Source organism: Triticum dicoccoides, chromosome 7A (assembly GCF_002162155.2).
Source record: "Triticum dicoccoides isolate Atlit2015 ecotype Zavitan chromosome 7A, WEW_v2.0, whole genome shotgun sequence".
Lineage (NCBI taxonomy): Eukaryota > Viridiplantae > Streptophyta > Magnoliopsida > Poales > Poaceae > Triticum > Triticum dicoccoides.
Genome location: NC_041392.1, coordinates 524959880 through 524976885, shown reverse-complemented (window position 1 = coordinate 524976885; position 17006 = coordinate 524959880). Strand labels below are relative to the sequence as shown.

The 17006-nt window shown below is 49.6% G+C and overlaps 1 protein-coding gene across 1 annotated transcript; it reads right to left on the bottom strand.

Annotated features, from left to right (window-relative positions):
* Positions 1–561: 561 nt before the first annotated feature.
* Positions 562–3143, bottom strand: LOC119331045 (calmodulin-binding receptor kinase CaMRLK-like). The gene is made up of 2 exons (XM_037604213.1): positions 1538–3143; positions 562–1417 (listed from the first exon to the last, which is right to left on the bottom strand). The coding sequence occupies exons 1-2, from the start codon at positions 2868–2870 to the stop codon at positions 771–773; spliced, it is 1980 nt and encodes a 659-aa protein (XP_037460110.1). The 5' UTR covers positions 2871–3143; the 3' UTR covers positions 562–770.
* Positions 3144–17006: the final 13863 nt, after the last annotated feature.

Genomic DNA, 17006 nt, shown 5'->3' with positions numbered 1-17006 from the left:
TACCTACCGGTGGAAGCAAGCCAACAAGACCTCATCGCTGACCTGAACTGTCCCTCCCCACAAGGATCCAGCGGCAACCCGACAAGATCCAGCCCTTTCTTGACCATTTGTACTCTCGCGTACATGTGTGGTGTGGCCTCACAAACCTAAAAGCGCCGAGGCGGCTAACCAACCCCAGTGAGATCGATCTCTGACTCCCAGCCTTACAAACATTTTAACAACCTCGCATTCCTCTCCACTAACCCATGTTCGTTTTACATCTTCTTTTGCTAGTTTAGCAATATCTTGCCACTCCATACTCGTAAAGCATGTCTGCCTACGTCCTCCCCACCTCGATCTCGATCTCACCTTTTGTACCACGCCATATGGATTCCACATGCAGGTAGCAGTACGATGCACCTTCTCTTGTTCCTCCTAATCCTGTTGGAACTTGGATACTAAGTGATACCACCCGTTGGTTATTGTCGGATGTTTTCTTTTCTCCATGATTTTGGCGGGAACGCATTTACGGTGTTCATGCTCCTGCGGTGCAAGCTTTTGCAATTCAATGGCGGGAACGCATTTATGTGAGAAATGGTTTGAAATCAAATGTTCCCCATCGCCACCGCTACTGCACATCGTACGAGGCCTGCCGATCATACATACAGTAGAAAAAGGAAAGGCTGTGACGTGTACTATGGTGCTGGTGCACTCGAGCGGAGGCATGTGATGGTGGCTGGCAGAGCCACGCACGCAGTTCACACGCGGCACACTGGCAGTGCATGGCATGATCACGCGTCGCCGCCGCCGTCGAGCGGGCGAGGCCGGATGTCCTTGAGCACGCCCACCACCTGCTGCATCGTCGGCCGCTTGTCCGGCGAGTGCGCCGTGCACAGGTACCCCACGCGCAGGCACTCCACCATCTCCCGCTCCGCCGCCTCGCCGCCGTGCACCCGCGGGTCCACGATGTCCAGCCCCTTGCCGTCGCGGACGAGCCCGCGCGCCCAGCTCACCGACGCCTCGTCCCACCTCGCCTGCCCCGTCATCAACTCCAGCACCAGCGCGCCGAACCCGTACACGTCCGCTTCCGGCGTCGCGTTGTCGTCGCCGTCGCCGCCGCTGAGGTGCCCGAAGTCGGAGATCCGGGGCTCCAGGTCGTCGCTGAGGAGCACGTTGGTCGGGACCAGGTGGCCGTGCACCACGGCCCGGCCGGACCCGGCCCACCCCTGGTGCAGGAACGCCAGGCCCCGGGCGACGCCCAGCGCGATCCGGTGCCGCGTCGGCCAGTCGGATATCGACCGCCTGTCCTCCGCCGCCTCCCAGATGTCGCCGCCGGTGTCGTCCAAGTCCGGCCGCCCCGCCGGCAGCTCCAGCTCGTGCAGCCACCGGTGGAGGTCGCCTTTCTCCATGTACTCGTACAGCAGCAGCTTCTCCCTCCCTGCAATCAATGGCCGGCGTTCGAATTTCAAAAGCCAACACTTTTATGGTGCTCTGCTCACCGAACCTAACTGCTCCAACTAGAAAAGAAAGAAAGAATCCAAAGTAAATTTGCACTCACCTGCAATGCAGTATCCGATGAGCGGAAGGATGTTGGGGTGCCGGAGCCGCGCGAGTTCCCGGAACGCCGCGGCCGCGGCGGCCGGGTTGTCGTCCTCCCCGACCCCGGCCATGGCGCCCTCCACGACGCGCACGACGACGTGCAGGTCCCCGGGCAGAACGGCGCGGTACGCGGCGCCGCTGCGGCCACCGCGCTCCGCGAGCTGGGACTCGCGCCCGAAGCCGGAAGTGGCCGCGGCGAGGTCGGCCAGCGTCAGCTCCATGAGCGGCCGCTCGAAGAGCACCACCGGCGCGGCCGATGCCCCCTTTCCTGCTGCCGCCGCCACAACCACCTCGTCTTCTTCCTTCTCGCCCCACTGCACCTTCTTCTCCTCCGCCTCCTTGTCTCCGTGCTTCCTGCTCCGGCACCTCACCACCCCGCACGCCACGGATCCGACCAAGCAGAGCAGGACGATCACGGACGCCACCCCGCACACGATCGCCACGGCGACCACGCCCAGATGCTTCTTCCTTTTCGTTTTCGTTGCCGTGCTCTTTGCCGTCCTCGCGTGATCCTTCTTTCCATTTGTTCGCGGTGGCGGCGGAGGCCGCCTGGGCCGCGCAGGGGAATCCTTCGAGAACACCAACGAAGCATTGCCGGCGTGGACGAACGCCGAGGGCCCGAACCTCTTCACCGCGCTGGCGTTCACCGCGCCGGACAGGTTGTTGTACGAGACGTTCAAGAAGCGGAGTCCATCGAGCGGGGGCAGGTCGCCGGGGAACCTCCCGCGCATCGCGTTCCGGGAGAGGTCGAGCCGGCGCAATCGCGTCAGCCGGCTCAGCCCCTGCGGCACCGCGCGGATCCTGTTCGCGGACACGTCGAGCGCGTCGAGCCCCGGGAGGCCGTCGACGCCCGCGACGACGGTGAAGCGGTTGCCGGACACGTTGAGGGACAGCAGCCGCGTGTTGGGCTCGACCCGCAGCGAGCCGCCGAGCTGGTTCCGCGACACGTCGACGGCGCGGAGCGCCGGCGCGCGCCAGAAGCCGCCGGGGATGGCGCCCTGGAGCGCGTTGCCGGAGAGGTCGAGCGCGGCGAGGGCGGAGAGGTTCGCGAGCGCCGCCCACGCCACGGCGCCCGTCAGGTTCCGCGACGGGAGGCGCAGCTCGCGGACGGGCCGGCATGCCGGCACGGCCTGCGGCCGGAAGTTGCGCACGTGGCGGAACGCGGCCGCGACGATCGCCGCGTCGTCCCGTGCGCCGCCGGCGCAAGAAGAGGAGACGGGGTCGGGAGCCGTGGTGGAGAGCACCAGCAGCAGCAAGAGCACGAGGCGGCGGGCGTGGGAGTGGGGTGGCATGGTGGGCGAGCACTTGAAGTGTGCTCCCTACCTAGTACGGGCTCGGCGCAGTTATTGTCCGGGAGGTTTGAACCGTGGCCGGCATTGAAGGAGGAGGACGAGGAGGAATGGAGCAGTGCGCCGTGCAGTGCAGGGGAGCGGCTCTGCTTTTCGGTTTTTCTGGGTGGGATGTGTGTGAGCTGGTTTAATAGCTGCTGCCTACTGGGATAGTGGCAGTGTGTGTGCTAGAAACATGACATGGGGGCGAGGAGTTGTTGGTTTCTCATCTCGATCGTGGACTTGGGAAGAGTGGAGTCAGGTGGACAGAATGAGTATGGTTGATCTGGTACGCCAATTCCCCCTTCTTCTTTTTTTCTGCCTTCTTGACTTTTGAAGCTAAAAAAACTTTCGATATATTCATCAACTTTTAAGGTAGTATAAAGAATATCAGAAATAAAAATTACATCCATGTCCGTAGACCACCTAGCAACGACTACAATCACTTGAGCGAGCTGAAGGCGCGCCGTTGTCATTGCCTTTCCCTCATCGAAACTGAACATGTCAAGGGCCTCGGTGCCCAAGACAGCAAGACCTCGACTACGTAGTTCGTAGTCTCGGGGGATAGGAGCGTTAGGGTTTTTGCCTGGCTGCTCAATGGTGCGGGAGGAGAGAATAGGAGTAGAGGAAGAGGTAGGAGATAATAACTTTATTGCTTGCCCCCAAAGGGTGCTGGTTATACAGTATATAAAGGCCCCATGGGCTGCTAACAAACTAGAAACCTATGCCTAAACTACTCATTTATTATAGGAACTAATGTATAAGGACCAGGACTCCTGCCCAGCCTACGCCTCGCCTGTTGCGGCCAGCGGCTGTCGCTCCTGGCCGCGTGGCCCACGCCTGTAGGCCGTGCCCCACATGACATCTCCCCCCCCCCCCTCGACGAGCAGCTCGTCCTTGAGCTGAAAAGCGGGGTAGCGCTCGACGAAACTGTCAAGATCCTCCCATGTAGCTGATGATGCTGCTTCACCCTTCCAGTGGACGAGCAGCTGGTGAGCGCCGCGTGCTAGTCGTGCACGAGTCACGCGCTCCGGTTCTGGAACAGCCGCCCCGTTGTGGATCAGAGGCAATCCCGGTCGTGCAGTTGGAGGCGTGCCGAAGAACTTCTTGAGGAGGCCCACGTGGAACACGTCATGGAGGCGCGAGCGTGCCGGAAGTTCAAGGCGGTAGGCCACGTCGTTGACGATCTCTGAAATGCGGTACGGCCCATAGAAGCGTGGCTTGAGCTTGCCCCTGGTTGGCAGGTTGAGAGAGCACGCGGCGCGCTGGCGAAGACGAAGCCAGACCCAATCGCCCACGTCATGCCGAATGTCCCGATGGCGTCTGTCGTAGTAGGACTTGTAGACCGCTTGTGCCTGCTGTAGACGATAGCGGACGTCCGCGAGTAACTCGTCGCGCTCCGCCATGCTCCTGGCCACTGCGGCCACCCGTGTATCGCCTGGCTCGTAAGAGCGAATAGTGGGAGGGTCACGGCCATACACAAGCTTGAACGGAGTTTCTTGGGTCGCTGTCTGGTAGGCGGTGTTGTAGATGTACTCGGCCCAGGGAAGCCACCGGAGCCACTGCCTGGGACGATCCCCGGTGAGACAACGGAGGTACATCACAATGATCTTGTTAGCAGCCTCCGTTTGGCCATCCGACTATGGATGAAACGCCGTCGTCATGTGCAGCTTGGTCCCGTTGAGGCGCATGAGCTCCCGCCAAAAAGCCGAGGTGAAGACGGGGTCGCGGTCAGAGACCATGGACTGCGGAACGCCATGGAGACGCACAATCTCAGCGAAGAACACCTGCGCCACTGATTCCGCCGTGTACGGGTGGGCCAGCGCCACAAAGTGGCAGTACTTGCTGAAGCGATCCACCACGGTGAGGATAACAGACTTCCCGCCCACACGAGGGAGCGCTTCCACGAAATCGATGCCGACGTCAGTCCACACGGCCGTAGGCACCGGTAGTGGCAGCAGCAGACCGGTTGGGTGCAAGTGCTCGGACTTGTACCGCTGGCAAGTACCATAGGCGCGGACATACTCCTGCACTGTCTTGCGAAGGTTAGGCGTGTGGAAGTCGCGGCTGAGACGATGCAGCGTGCGCAGGACGCCTTCGTGTCCGTCATCGTGCACTGCGGTGAGAAGCTCCTGGAGTAGTGGAGACGTTGGCGGGATGTAGAGGCGGCCGTTAAAAGTGACGAGGCCGTCGGAGAGCGCCCACGGCAGCTGCCGAGCGCCTGCCGTGATATCCTCGCACAGCGCGACGAGTGCTGGGTCGGTGGACGAAGCTTGCCGTAGGCGGTCGATGAAGTCGAAGTGAGGACCAGATATAGCCATGACCCCCGTCTCTTCCGTGTCGCGGCGGGAAAGGGCATCCGCCACCGTGTTTGTACTACCGGCCTTGTACTCCACAGTGAAATCGAACCCCAGTAGTTTGCCGACCCAGTGGTGCTGCGGAATGGTTGCCAAGCGCTGGTCAAGGAGGATTTTGAGACTATAGTGATCAGTTTTTACCACAAATTGGCGCCCCCAGAGGTACGGTCGCCAATGGTGAATAGCGAGCACCAAGCCAATGAGTTCCCGTTCATATGCCGCCAGAGAACGGTGACGAGGCGCGGCCGGCCGGCTGAAGAAAGCCACTGGGTGCTGATCTTGGAGAAGGACGGCCCCGAAACCGTATGTAGACACGTCACACTCGACGATGAACGACCGTGTGAAACTGGGCAACGTGAGCACGGGAGCCGTGGTGACTGCCGTCTTGAGGGCGGTAAAAGCTGCTGCCGCCTCCGGCGACCATGAGAAGCCGTCCTTGCGAAGCAGGGCCGTCAGGGGCACGGTGACCACGCCAAACTCCTTGACAAACTTGCGGTAGTACCCTGCAAGACCGAGAAACCCCCGGACCGCGCGCGCCGAGCGAGGCTGCGGCCAGTCGGCCATGGCCTGCACTTTTCTCGGATCCATGGCCACTCCGGCCGCGGAGATGGTGTGACCCAGGTAGGATATCGACTTGACGGCGAACGAGCGTTTGGACCTCTTGACGAAGAGCCGGTGCTGGTGCAGTACGGTAAAGATGGTGCGCACATGGCGAAGATGATCAGCCCACGACTCGCTGAATATGAGGATGTCGTCGAAGAAGACGAGAACGAAGCGGCGCAGGTACGGCCGCAGCAGATCGTTCATGAGTGCCTGGAACATCGCCGGCGCGTTGCAGAGGCCGAACGGCATCACCAGGAACTCGTAGAGGCCGTCGTGGGTACGGAAGGCGGTCTTTGGGATGTCCTCCGCACGCATCCGCACCTGGTGGTAGCCGGAGCGCAAGTCGAGCTTGGTGAAGAAACGAGCGTGCCGGAGCTCGTCGAGGAGTTCGTCCACCACCGGAATTGGAAACGCATCCTTGACGGTGATGGCGTTCAGGGCGCGGTAGTCGATGCATAAGCGCCAGGACCCGTCGGGCTTGCGGACCAGTAGTACCGGCGATGAGAATGCGGAACGACTTGCTCGGATGATGCCCTGGGCGAGCATGGCGGTGCACTGACGCTCCAGCTCGTCCTTGTGCGCGGCCGGGTAGCGATACGGACGGACGGCCACCGGGGCGGAGCCGAGCAGCAGGGTGATGCCGTGGTCGCGGCTGCGGAGTGGTGGTACGCCGGAGGGTTCAGCGAAGATGCCGTCAAACTCTGTGATGATGGCATCAAGGAAATCGCGGCCATTGCATGATTGCAGGGCTGGCCCGTCCGGTCCTGCAAGGCCGCGCCAGCAGACCCGATGGCCCCTCCGCCAGAACGTCATGGAGAGGGCGCGGAAATCCCACAGGATCGGTCCAAGCGTCGCCAACCATTGCGTGCCCAGGACGACGTCGTAGCCTGCGAGCGGCAAGGCGAGGAAATCCTCCGAGAACGCCTCATGGTCGATGCGGAAGGACACGGCGCGGTATGCGCCCTAGCACGGAACACGCTTGCCGTTGGCCACCGTGACACGCATCTTCTCGGTGGTGGGGGATGGCAGTGTAGCACGAGCGGCCGCCTCCTCGGCGATGAAGTTGTGGGTGGAGCCTGAGTCGATCAGGGCGAGGAGGGAGACACCCCCGAGGGTGATATGCATCTGCATAGTCTCGCTTGTGCGCACGCCGGAGATCGCGTGGAGCGAGATCCGAGGGTCGGCCGACGAGGCATCAGCGGTGGCGGAGGCCGTGTCGTCGTCGTCGTCGTCCGGCGCCAGGTCGAGGAGAAAGATGCGCTGGCAGACGCGGTTGTGGCCCCTGCCAAACTTCTCATTACAATTGAAGCATAGGCCCAGGTGACGGCGTTCCTCCATCTCTGTCTGTGACAGGCGTTTGATTGGGCGCCCTTCCAGCAGACTAGGAGCAGGGGGTGCGGCTGGTAGAGCCGGTGCGGGGGGCGCGAGGCGTGGTACGGGCCCCGGCAGGATGCCCTTCTGCTGAAAACGCACCGGTGGCGCGGAGGTGAGCGCGCACTGGTCGCGCAGCTCCAACTTGCGGGCGAGGCTCATGGCGACGGCGAGGGACTACGGGTTGTGGATTCCAACGTCGAGGCTGAGGGGTGGCTGGAGTCCCGCGGTGAAGATCTGAACCTTCTGTGTCTCTGATAAGATGCCTGCCTGGGGGAGGAGCGCCTCAAACCGCTCCTGGAAGTCGACTACGGACGTTGTGCACTTGCACGCCATTAGTTCGCCCAGCGGGTTAGCGCGCAGAGGTGGCCCGAAGCGGAGGTTGAGCAGCTCGGAGAAGCGGCGCCACGGCGGAGTGCCCTCGTCACGCTGGACCTGCATGTACCATAGCTGGGCAGAACCCTCGAGGTTGTAGGACGCCATCCAGACTTTTTCCTCCTCGGCGATCCGTTGTTGATGGAAGAAGGACTCGCATATGTTGAGGAAAGCGAGCGGATCTGACTTGCCGTCGAACTTGGGGAAGTCCATCTTCTGAAACCGGGGCGGGCGATCATTGTGGTGCTGCCCATCGTGGGCGCCGGCAGCGCTCGACGAGGAGGTGGACTTGTCCTTCTGGAGCGCGGCGACGGATGTCTGCAGGGACGCCACCGTTGTAGTCAAGGCCTCGATCATCTTGGCCAGATCAGCGGTGGTTGGTTCTGCCATGCCGGACATGACCGAGGCGGCGACGGAAGGTGGCGATGGAGGTGTGCTTGGCGCGGACGCAGAAGAGGATCGCCTGGAACCTGATACCAAGTTGTTAAGGGCCTCGGTGCCCAAGACAGCAGGACCTCGACTACGTAGTTCGTAGTCTCGGGGGATAGGAGCGCTAGGGTTTTTGCCTGGCTGCTCAATGGTGCGGGAGGAGAGGATAGGAGTAGAGGAAGAGGTAGGAGATAATAACTTTATTGCTTGCCCTCAAAGGGTGCTGGTTATACGGTATATAAAGGCCCCATGGGCTGCTAACAAACTAGAAACCTATGCCTAAACTACTCCTTTATTATAGGAACTAATGTATAAGGATCAGGACTCCTGCCCAGCCTACGCCTCGCCTGTTGCGGCCGGCGGCTGTCGCTCCTGGCCGCGTGGCCCACGCCTGTAGGCCGTGCCCCACATGACAGAACAAACATTGTTGTAGTAGACAGTCGGTAGGTCGTCGTGCAAAAAAAAGTCGTCGTGCTAAGACCCCACGTAACCAACGCACAAAAACAGCAACCGCCGCTGATGAAAAGAAGTATATATTGAAAAGATCCAACCTGCAGGCGCACAGACATAGACGAACGAAGACTAGATCCAGGCGGATTCACAGAAGACAAACGCCTACTGGATCCCACGAGCTCCGCCGAAGACACATGTCCACACACCGTCCGATGAGGGATGGTGGCTAGGCGGAAAGAACTTTATTTCATCTTCAAGAAGCCGCCGTCGCCTCGCCTTCTCGAGCATATGACACAAACCCTAACAAAATTGAAAAACAGCTAAAAAACGGAGGCTTCCCGTCGGCTAGGGTCGGGATCCACTCCGCCTCCATGGTTCAAAGACCATAGCCCATAGGAGATGAGGTGAACCGGTGGCAGCGCCAACGAGAGGCATGGAAACCCTAGTTGAGAGTTCGCGAGAGGCGGGATTAGTCTTCTTCACTTTGTAGTATTGACTTTCGAAGCTATTGGTTGAATATCCTAAAAAATTGAGGGATACTTTATCTTGAGTGTCTGGATACAAACAAAAACCCTCCAATTTCTTTGAACCCTAACAACAACCTATCAATCTATTTTTAATAGTTTGGAACCTATCAATTTATTCATAAGATACTAAGTCCCCTTGATTTTAAGCCTTATGATGCATGGGGTTGTAGGGTCGCTATGAGCCCCGCTTGTAAGGGGGGGTGTCGCTCATTGAGAGTAATGCACATCTACATCACCGTAACGCGTTGAAAGTTTTTCTTGTTCAGAAAAGGCTACAGATAATATTGAGTTGCATTTTACTTTTTTTTTGTGTTTTCTTTACTGGTTTTCATGCTCTTTTTTTCATTTTTTCCTTTTCTATTCTTTATTCTTATCTTTTGTTTCACATTTGAGTTCATGAATTTTTTTCTAAAAAATCCAATAATATTATTAAATTCATGAATATTTTTAATTTATCACGTTTTAAAAAAGTTAATCAATATTTTTAATTTTACAAACCTTTTTTTCAATGCGAACATTGTTTTAAATTCAGGAACCTTTTCTAAATTTGCAGAATTTCTTTTTTTTTATTTAACACATTTTTGAAAAATCTATGCCATCTTTTGATTTGACTAAATTTTTAAATAGAAAAAGATACTCCCTCCATTTCACAATGTAGTGCTTCCTCTATCCACGTGCTTCAACTTTGACCGTAAATTTAACTACCAAGATCGATTGCGGCGGGAGCAAAAATTATACAGTGAATTCGTATTCAAAAGAAGTTTTCAATTATATAATTTTTTCTCCCGCCGCAGTTGGTCTCGTTGGTTAAATTTATGGTCAAAGTTAAACCTCGGGAAGCGCGGGCGCATTATATTTTGGAATGGAGGGAGTAACTAATCTCTGAGCTAGCAGGAAAAAAAGCTAAGCAAGCCGAGGTGAGCAGAGAGCCTAGCCAAGAGCTACATGGGTTGGCATGTGTGAGCATTATAGCAGCAATTCCATGGTTTCGGCCTGGAATAAGAGCTCCCAGGGGCTCATACAACCACCATCGGCTGAACCCTAGGCCGAAACGTGTAAAGACACTACAACCATACTTTGAACAACTCCACACTTCTATCAATACAAATATTGTTTCCAATAACAGCCCAGCGTGATATACAAATAAAAAAGCATCGTTCAAACATAATTAAATTCGAAGCCAATGTGCACATAAAACTAAAACGAACGAACCAACCGCAGTAACCTAGTACTAGAGAAGAAAGAATTAATCCCTCAACGAAGAACGACGCAGCGAAGCGCGCTTTAGCCTCTAGTAAAGTCGGCGTTCAACGAATGGGGATTTTGTGCTACATATGTGTGGGGTGAATCAAGGTTGATTTGATGGATGAAAGTTTAAAAAGGACGTTACCTTTTCGAAAAAAAATGTTATTAGAAACAAGCATTCAAGGTTTTGTTGGGAGAAAGACGGGTGTTGTGATCTGACAAAAAAACATGTGTTTATTTTTTAGTGTAGGTTTTTTTTAGGTCATGCCATATGTCTTTTTTCACGAAAATTTGTACACATATAGAATACAAGAAATGGTTTTTTATCAAAAGAAAATTTAGTTTTATTAACTATTTAGCCTTCTACCGTTCACCCAAAAGTACGAGCTCGGGGGCATAATTGAATATCCGCATTTCATATGAATTTTAGAGGTTCCCATTTCTTATTTTCTACTGGACTTGGTAGGTTTCTAGGATTGGGAATTAAGAAGTTTTCCTATAGTCTATTTGCATGTAATTTTGAAAAATATTTGCTAAGTGTATATATCAATTGAGTTTTTTGGAAGTCGTAATCAATTGAGAAAATTGCAACTTCAGTTCAGTGAAAATAGGTGCAACTTGCACTCAACTTTAGATTTTAGTCAACTGAGACTTTAATGGGCCCTAGAAAAGTCATTGAGTCCAACCTCATAGAAATTTCCTGATAACTATAGTATGCACCCAATGGTCTTTTACGAATATATCTTTTGTATGATGCAACCAAACTTTCTTAATTGTTGTGTTTTCACTTGGAGTTGGCATGCCATGGATTTGAACTCTTATGTCTTTCTCTTCTTGCTTCGTGAGCATCTTGCGAACCAAAGAGGCTCAGAGAGCATGAAAAGTGAGTAGTTTGGACCATGCCCCCACCAGCCATGTCGAATTCAGGCACACCTATAGTTTGTTGAAGGATTTCTTCGCCGCAATTTCGCCAACGCGTCAGTGTAAATGTTGAGCCAAGCAACTAAAATTTGGAATGGATCCAAAATATTGATGTGATCCAGACGGACACCCATGATAGTGGTCACCTCCCGAAAATTGGCAGGGAAGCCCGCAGCCGCGGGCTGCATTCCAAACAGACCCTAAGTCCTCCTTTGATTTAGAGGAATTTTAAAGGATATGATTTTTATAGGATTTTTTTAGAGCCCTTTAGTTCATAGGAATGGATTCCTATTCCTACATAGGATTGTTCCTATCCTCCATATTTCATAGGAAAATAAAAAAGAACCTAGACTCAATGAAAAAATTCTTTTAATGTCAACCAAATGACATCTTGTTTCCTATTCCTACTCATAGGATTTGAGATACATGTCATCTCATTTCCTATAAGATTCCTATTCCTATGATAATCCTATCCTATGAACCAAAAGAGGCCTAAACATGTCTGGCCAGTGGCCAGCCCAAAATCAAAATGCAAGGTGCACACTTACCAAGGCCTGCCAAGAACTGTTGCTTGATGGAACTACGAGTAGATTCATCGCTGATGATGTTTATCTTCCCCCTTCCCCGTCTCATTTGATACAAAAAGGTAAGCAATGATATCTCTCTCTCATTAACGGCTATGTTCTTGCCACTGATGACAGATGATCATCCCATGCATGGCTGTTGCCTGTTGCACATGCTTAGCTTGTTTTGCATGCGCCTAAACATAAAATTGCCTATCTATAGTGCATATATTTCTTGTTGTTTTGCCGGTGGAGCTGCTATGATGAACACCACCGAGATCTCCACGTTTCCTAAAGGAGAAAACAAACGGCCTCCTGCAAGAATCCTACGGTCCAAAGACCAAAGGATCTTCGGTGCGGTTCGCTTGTGCACAGTTGTGCTGCCGAAGGTAGCGAATGCCTGGGATCTGGACCAAACAAGGAGGATGGGTGATGATTGTATCAGCCGCTTGTGTTAGAAAGTTACAGCCTGCATGTGAAGTTACCAAGAGTATATATGATGCTATGGGTGACTAGGGCCGTCTTTTCAGATAACCATGCATGCTGAATTATTGTTCCTTGGCCCTGCCGCTAAGCATGCATATGTATCATTAGGCCGGCCTTCTCTCACCTCCTCCCTTGTTTCTTGTAGACCGTTACCTTGCACTGAGCTTCTACTCCTATCGATTATTTTGTTACTCATGGCTTGTCACCATGATCGCTCGATCGCGTAGGCCATTTTTCAGACAGAGGAAACCTGTACGTTAAACACGCTTTAAGAGACTCTTGAACCGGGTGTAAGTATTGCTGTATCGAGAGTCCTCTTCTGCTCCCGAGCTTGAGCCTGGATGGACAGTAAAGGCCAAAAAAAATCTGATTTTTTTTTGCATCAAATTTTGACAAATGTTTTGTGTGCTTGAAAAAATTCAGCAAAAATGATATTGATCGGAGCCATGGCAAAAAAAAAAAAACACTCCAAAATGCTTCCAGAAATAGCATTTTTGGAGCATCGGTTCTTTTTGCCACGGTTTCCACATGTCATTTCATGATAAATTTTCGCAAGCACACAAAACATTTGTCAAAGTTTAGCACAACAAATTCAGATTTTTTATTTTGTTTACTTTTTTTTATTTTACTACTCAGTAGGGAGCATTTGAAATCGGGAGCAGGTACTCCGCGTCCTTGTTGTATTTGTTTCCCTCCAAATCATCTAGCAATAATATTAGGCCTTCTTTAATTTGGTCTATGATGTTCCCAAAATACAAAAATATATGGAAAAGAAAAACACATGATTGAAATTTTGAAATGTTATGCACTCTTGAATCCTATAGGGTTTCATAGTTATCCATCTTTCACTTTTTTTACGGCAAAATTCTTGATCTATTCATCATCAATCATAGCAGTACAATGGACACCGAAAATAAAAAAACCATCCAGATCCGTATACCACCTACTGATGATTACCAGGACTGAAGCGAGCCGAAGACGTGCTGCCATCATTACCCCACCCCGACTAAAGCTGGGCGAAACTTGTTGTAGTAGACAGTCGGAAATTCATCCTGCTAAGGCCCGACATGACCAACGCACCAGAGCAACAACCACTTTTGATGAATAGAACCGTAGATCCGAAGGAACAAACATGTAGACGCAAGAACGAAGACTAACGAAGGCCGAATCTGAGCAGAACCACCAAACACAACCACTGACTGAATCCCGAGAGATCCGTCAGAGACATATCTTCATGCGCCCTCCTACGATGCTAAATGCACCACCGAAACGTGGGTTGGGCGGGGAGAACCTTATTCTATCTTTAGGGAGCCGCCGTCATCTCGTCTTCCTGAGCATGACACAAAATCCTAACCAAACTCGAGATGAAGGGGTAAGGGCCACGGTCCATCTTTCACTTCACGGCCTAATGAGAAACATATGACTGAAATATGCATGCAACTTGTGTGAAATACATGCCCAATGAGAACACATGTATGAAACATATGTGAAATTGATGAGAGTGTTAACCAAATTCAGAAATGGTCAAACTGCAAACTTCTTGTAAAATTTAACTCTCCAACGGAATCAAACCAACTAAACTATGTTTTCAAATTGCAATTTAAACTTGTTTGGAACATTGTTTAACGGATCATCTGTACATTTTTTTTATTTATATGGACACGTTCTATGCACGAGATAACACAATTTTTGAAAAATATAGAGAAATATTTAATCATGTTTAAAGGTTACATTTGTACATATTTCCATGTAGAAATATGGTAGAAACAAACATTGGTGAAAACACAACAACAACAAGAACCCTGTAAAAAAACAAGAAATGGCATCGTCAGGCCTTAAGTGCGCTTTCTCCGCAAATGAGGCATAATCTGCGCCAGAGCTATTCCTCGCCTGTATCGAGAAGTAACTCGGTCTTGCCTCTGACCACGAGGGAGTGGGCAGTCTTAGTACCGTAGCACCGCTGGCTTGCGTTTTCTTTTTCTTTGTTTTCTCTGTGTTTATTCTTACCGATTTTCACTGTTTGCATTAGTCCCCTTCTGTTTTTTTACCGGATTTTCTTTTGTTTTCATTTTATTTTTATTTTCTTCTTCCCATTTTGTTTTCTATATTCTTTATTTAGTTTTTTAAGACATAAATACATTTTTCATACACATGTACCTTTTCCGTATACATTAGGAGCATTTTTATACAAGTTTGAAATTTTTATTTCAAATATATGTTTTCACGTCTACATTTTTTCATACACATGGTGCAGTTTTTCTATAAATATAGATATGTTTTACACACTTCTAAAAAATTTCATATACATGATTGACATTTTTTTCAAATAAATGTTTTTGAAAAAAATTCGAATGTGTGTTATTTTTTTCAATACACACTGAAATTTTCTTTGAACATGAATCATTTTCTTTACATTCTATATAGCAATCTTTTAAAATGCACGAATATTTTTTTGAAATGAGTGAACATTATTGAAATATAACGTACATTTTTGAAGGTATTAATTTTTAATTACAAGAACAATTTTATACATTGTATAAACATCTTTTTTAAATGTCACGTACGTTTGTTTTTGGAAGTGTGAACATTTTTTAAGTGCTACAGACTTTTTTTTAAATGCTATCAATTCTTTAAACCTACGCTAACATATTTTTTACACTTCGTTAACATTTTACAAATGCACGGTTTGTAAATTCATTAATTAATTTTAAGTTTTCGGATATATGTATTTTTTTGTGGGGAGGGCGCGGGGGAATATGTTTTTAGAATATTTCTTTCAAAAAAATATGACAAAAAAGGAACTAACCTGCACAGGGCTAGTTGGCCCGGCCCAGTAATAGTGACGGGAGAGCGCTTTCAGGCCAAACCTTCTTTGATCTCGCGACAAGCGATACATAGTCGCTATTCCTGTGGGCATGTTCAAAAGGACACTATGTAGGTGAAAACTGAGTTTGGCTACGAAATTTCCCTCAGAAAATTGCCATAGCTATGAACACCGATTGTATCTCTATGGCTAGCTAATATATTCACTCTTTACTCGCAAAAAAAGGCCAGCTCATTATCGTGTGTGGACTACGCATTTGGACGCTAACTAGCGATCCACACGGGACCTGTCTAGGTCATGCTTATTGCTAAATAGGATAGCGCACAGGAAGGAGGGCTCCCTCACTCGCTAGTGCGTTCCATTTTTTTTTTCAAGATTCGACTATAGCGCTTACCATGTTCAATAGTTTTTTCCTTTTTATTTTATTGTTACTATATATATTACCTAATCTTCGGAATTGTTCACGATACTAAAAAATGTTTGTTAAATGTAATAGAACCATTCATGTAATTTAGAAAAAATGTATCAACCATTCAGAAAAAGGTTCAAAATATTATTAAATGTCACACACATGAAAGATTGTTCATGAAATTTTTACAAAATGTTCATGCAATCCCAAATTGTGTTTATTGCAATTTTCTAAAAATGTTTGCACCATTCGAACAAATTTTCATGACTAAAATATTCTCCCATTTATAAAAATGTAAATGACACAAGAAAACATTGTTCACCGAATTTAGAAAAAATCTCCGTTATAATTTCAAAATGTTCGTATGATTACTAAAATGTTTGTCAGAAAGTATTCAACGTGTATATGAGAAAATGTTTAGCGCGTATTCAAATAATGTTCAACATGTATTATAAGAAATGACGTGCATTTAAAAATGTTCATAAGTTTATAAAATATTCATAAACTATAAGTAGTTGTTTTTTCAATTTTTTAAAAATGTTCATGACATATAAAAATGTACGTGCACTAAAATCAGGCATATTAATTTTATGAATTTAAAAATTTAAAAATAAAGAAATAAGAAGAAAGGAAAAATAAAATAAACAAAAAAAAGAAACATAAAATAGAAAACCAAAATGAACAGAAGAAACATCAATGAAAACTAGAAAGAAAAAACCTCTAATAACCATTTTAGACAACCAATAACTGAAAACCAAAAACAAAATATCACCGGGGATAGTTCTTCGCCTTGCTCATTCATGGCCCAGCCCATCCCACATCTACCTGAGGCGGGGCGAGGGGACGCTGTGTCTCGCGTAAGGGGACGCTACGTCTCACAAAGGGAGACATGGCTATGAGGGACTAGGTGACGAGCGCTCTTTCGCGAGCATCGTAACGATCGGAGCCAGTTTTTTTTTTCGCGCGCATTTTTTGCTTTTAGATGGGTTTTTATGGGTTTTTTGATATTTCTGTTTTTCATCGGTCTTTCTTAGCTGTTGGATGAAAAAAATCAATTTTTTGCGTGAAAAAATGTGTTTTCTTTTTTTTTTCTTTCAAGAGAGTAACGGTTTTGTTTTTGCGAGTCCCAGTTTTTTTCTTCCACGAGAGGCACGGTTTTGCTTTCGCGAGAGTCACGGCCGTGCCTCTCAGAAATAAAAAAAAATATGTTTTCTGTTTATTTTTTCTTTCGCGAGAGGCACTGTTAATGCTTTCGCGAGAGTCACAGAGCCGTGCCTCTCAGAAACAAAAAAAAACGTGTTTTTTTCCTCTTTCGTGAGAGGCACTGTAGTGCTTTCACGAAAGGCACGACCGTGCCTCCCGGAAACGAAAAAAACGTGTTTTCTATTTGTTTTCTTTTGTGAGAGGCATGGTTTTTTTCACGAGAGGCATGATTGTGCTTTCGCGAGAGGCACAGCCTTGCCTCCTCGGAAACAGAAAAAACGCATTTTCTCTTCTTCTTTTTTCCTTCCGCGAGAGGCATAATTTTGCTTCCGCG

Excerpts from the sequence above, each read along its gene's own strand:
- LOC119331045 (XM_037604213.1), bottom strand. The coding sequence starts at position 2,870 with ATGCCACCCCACTCCCACGCCCGCCGCCTCGTGCTCTTGCTGCTGCTG. Across the intron at positions 1,418-1,537 it reads CATCGGATACTGCATTGCAG|GGAGGGAGAAGCTGCTGCTG; the intron begins GTGAGTGCAAAT and ends CATTGATTGCAG.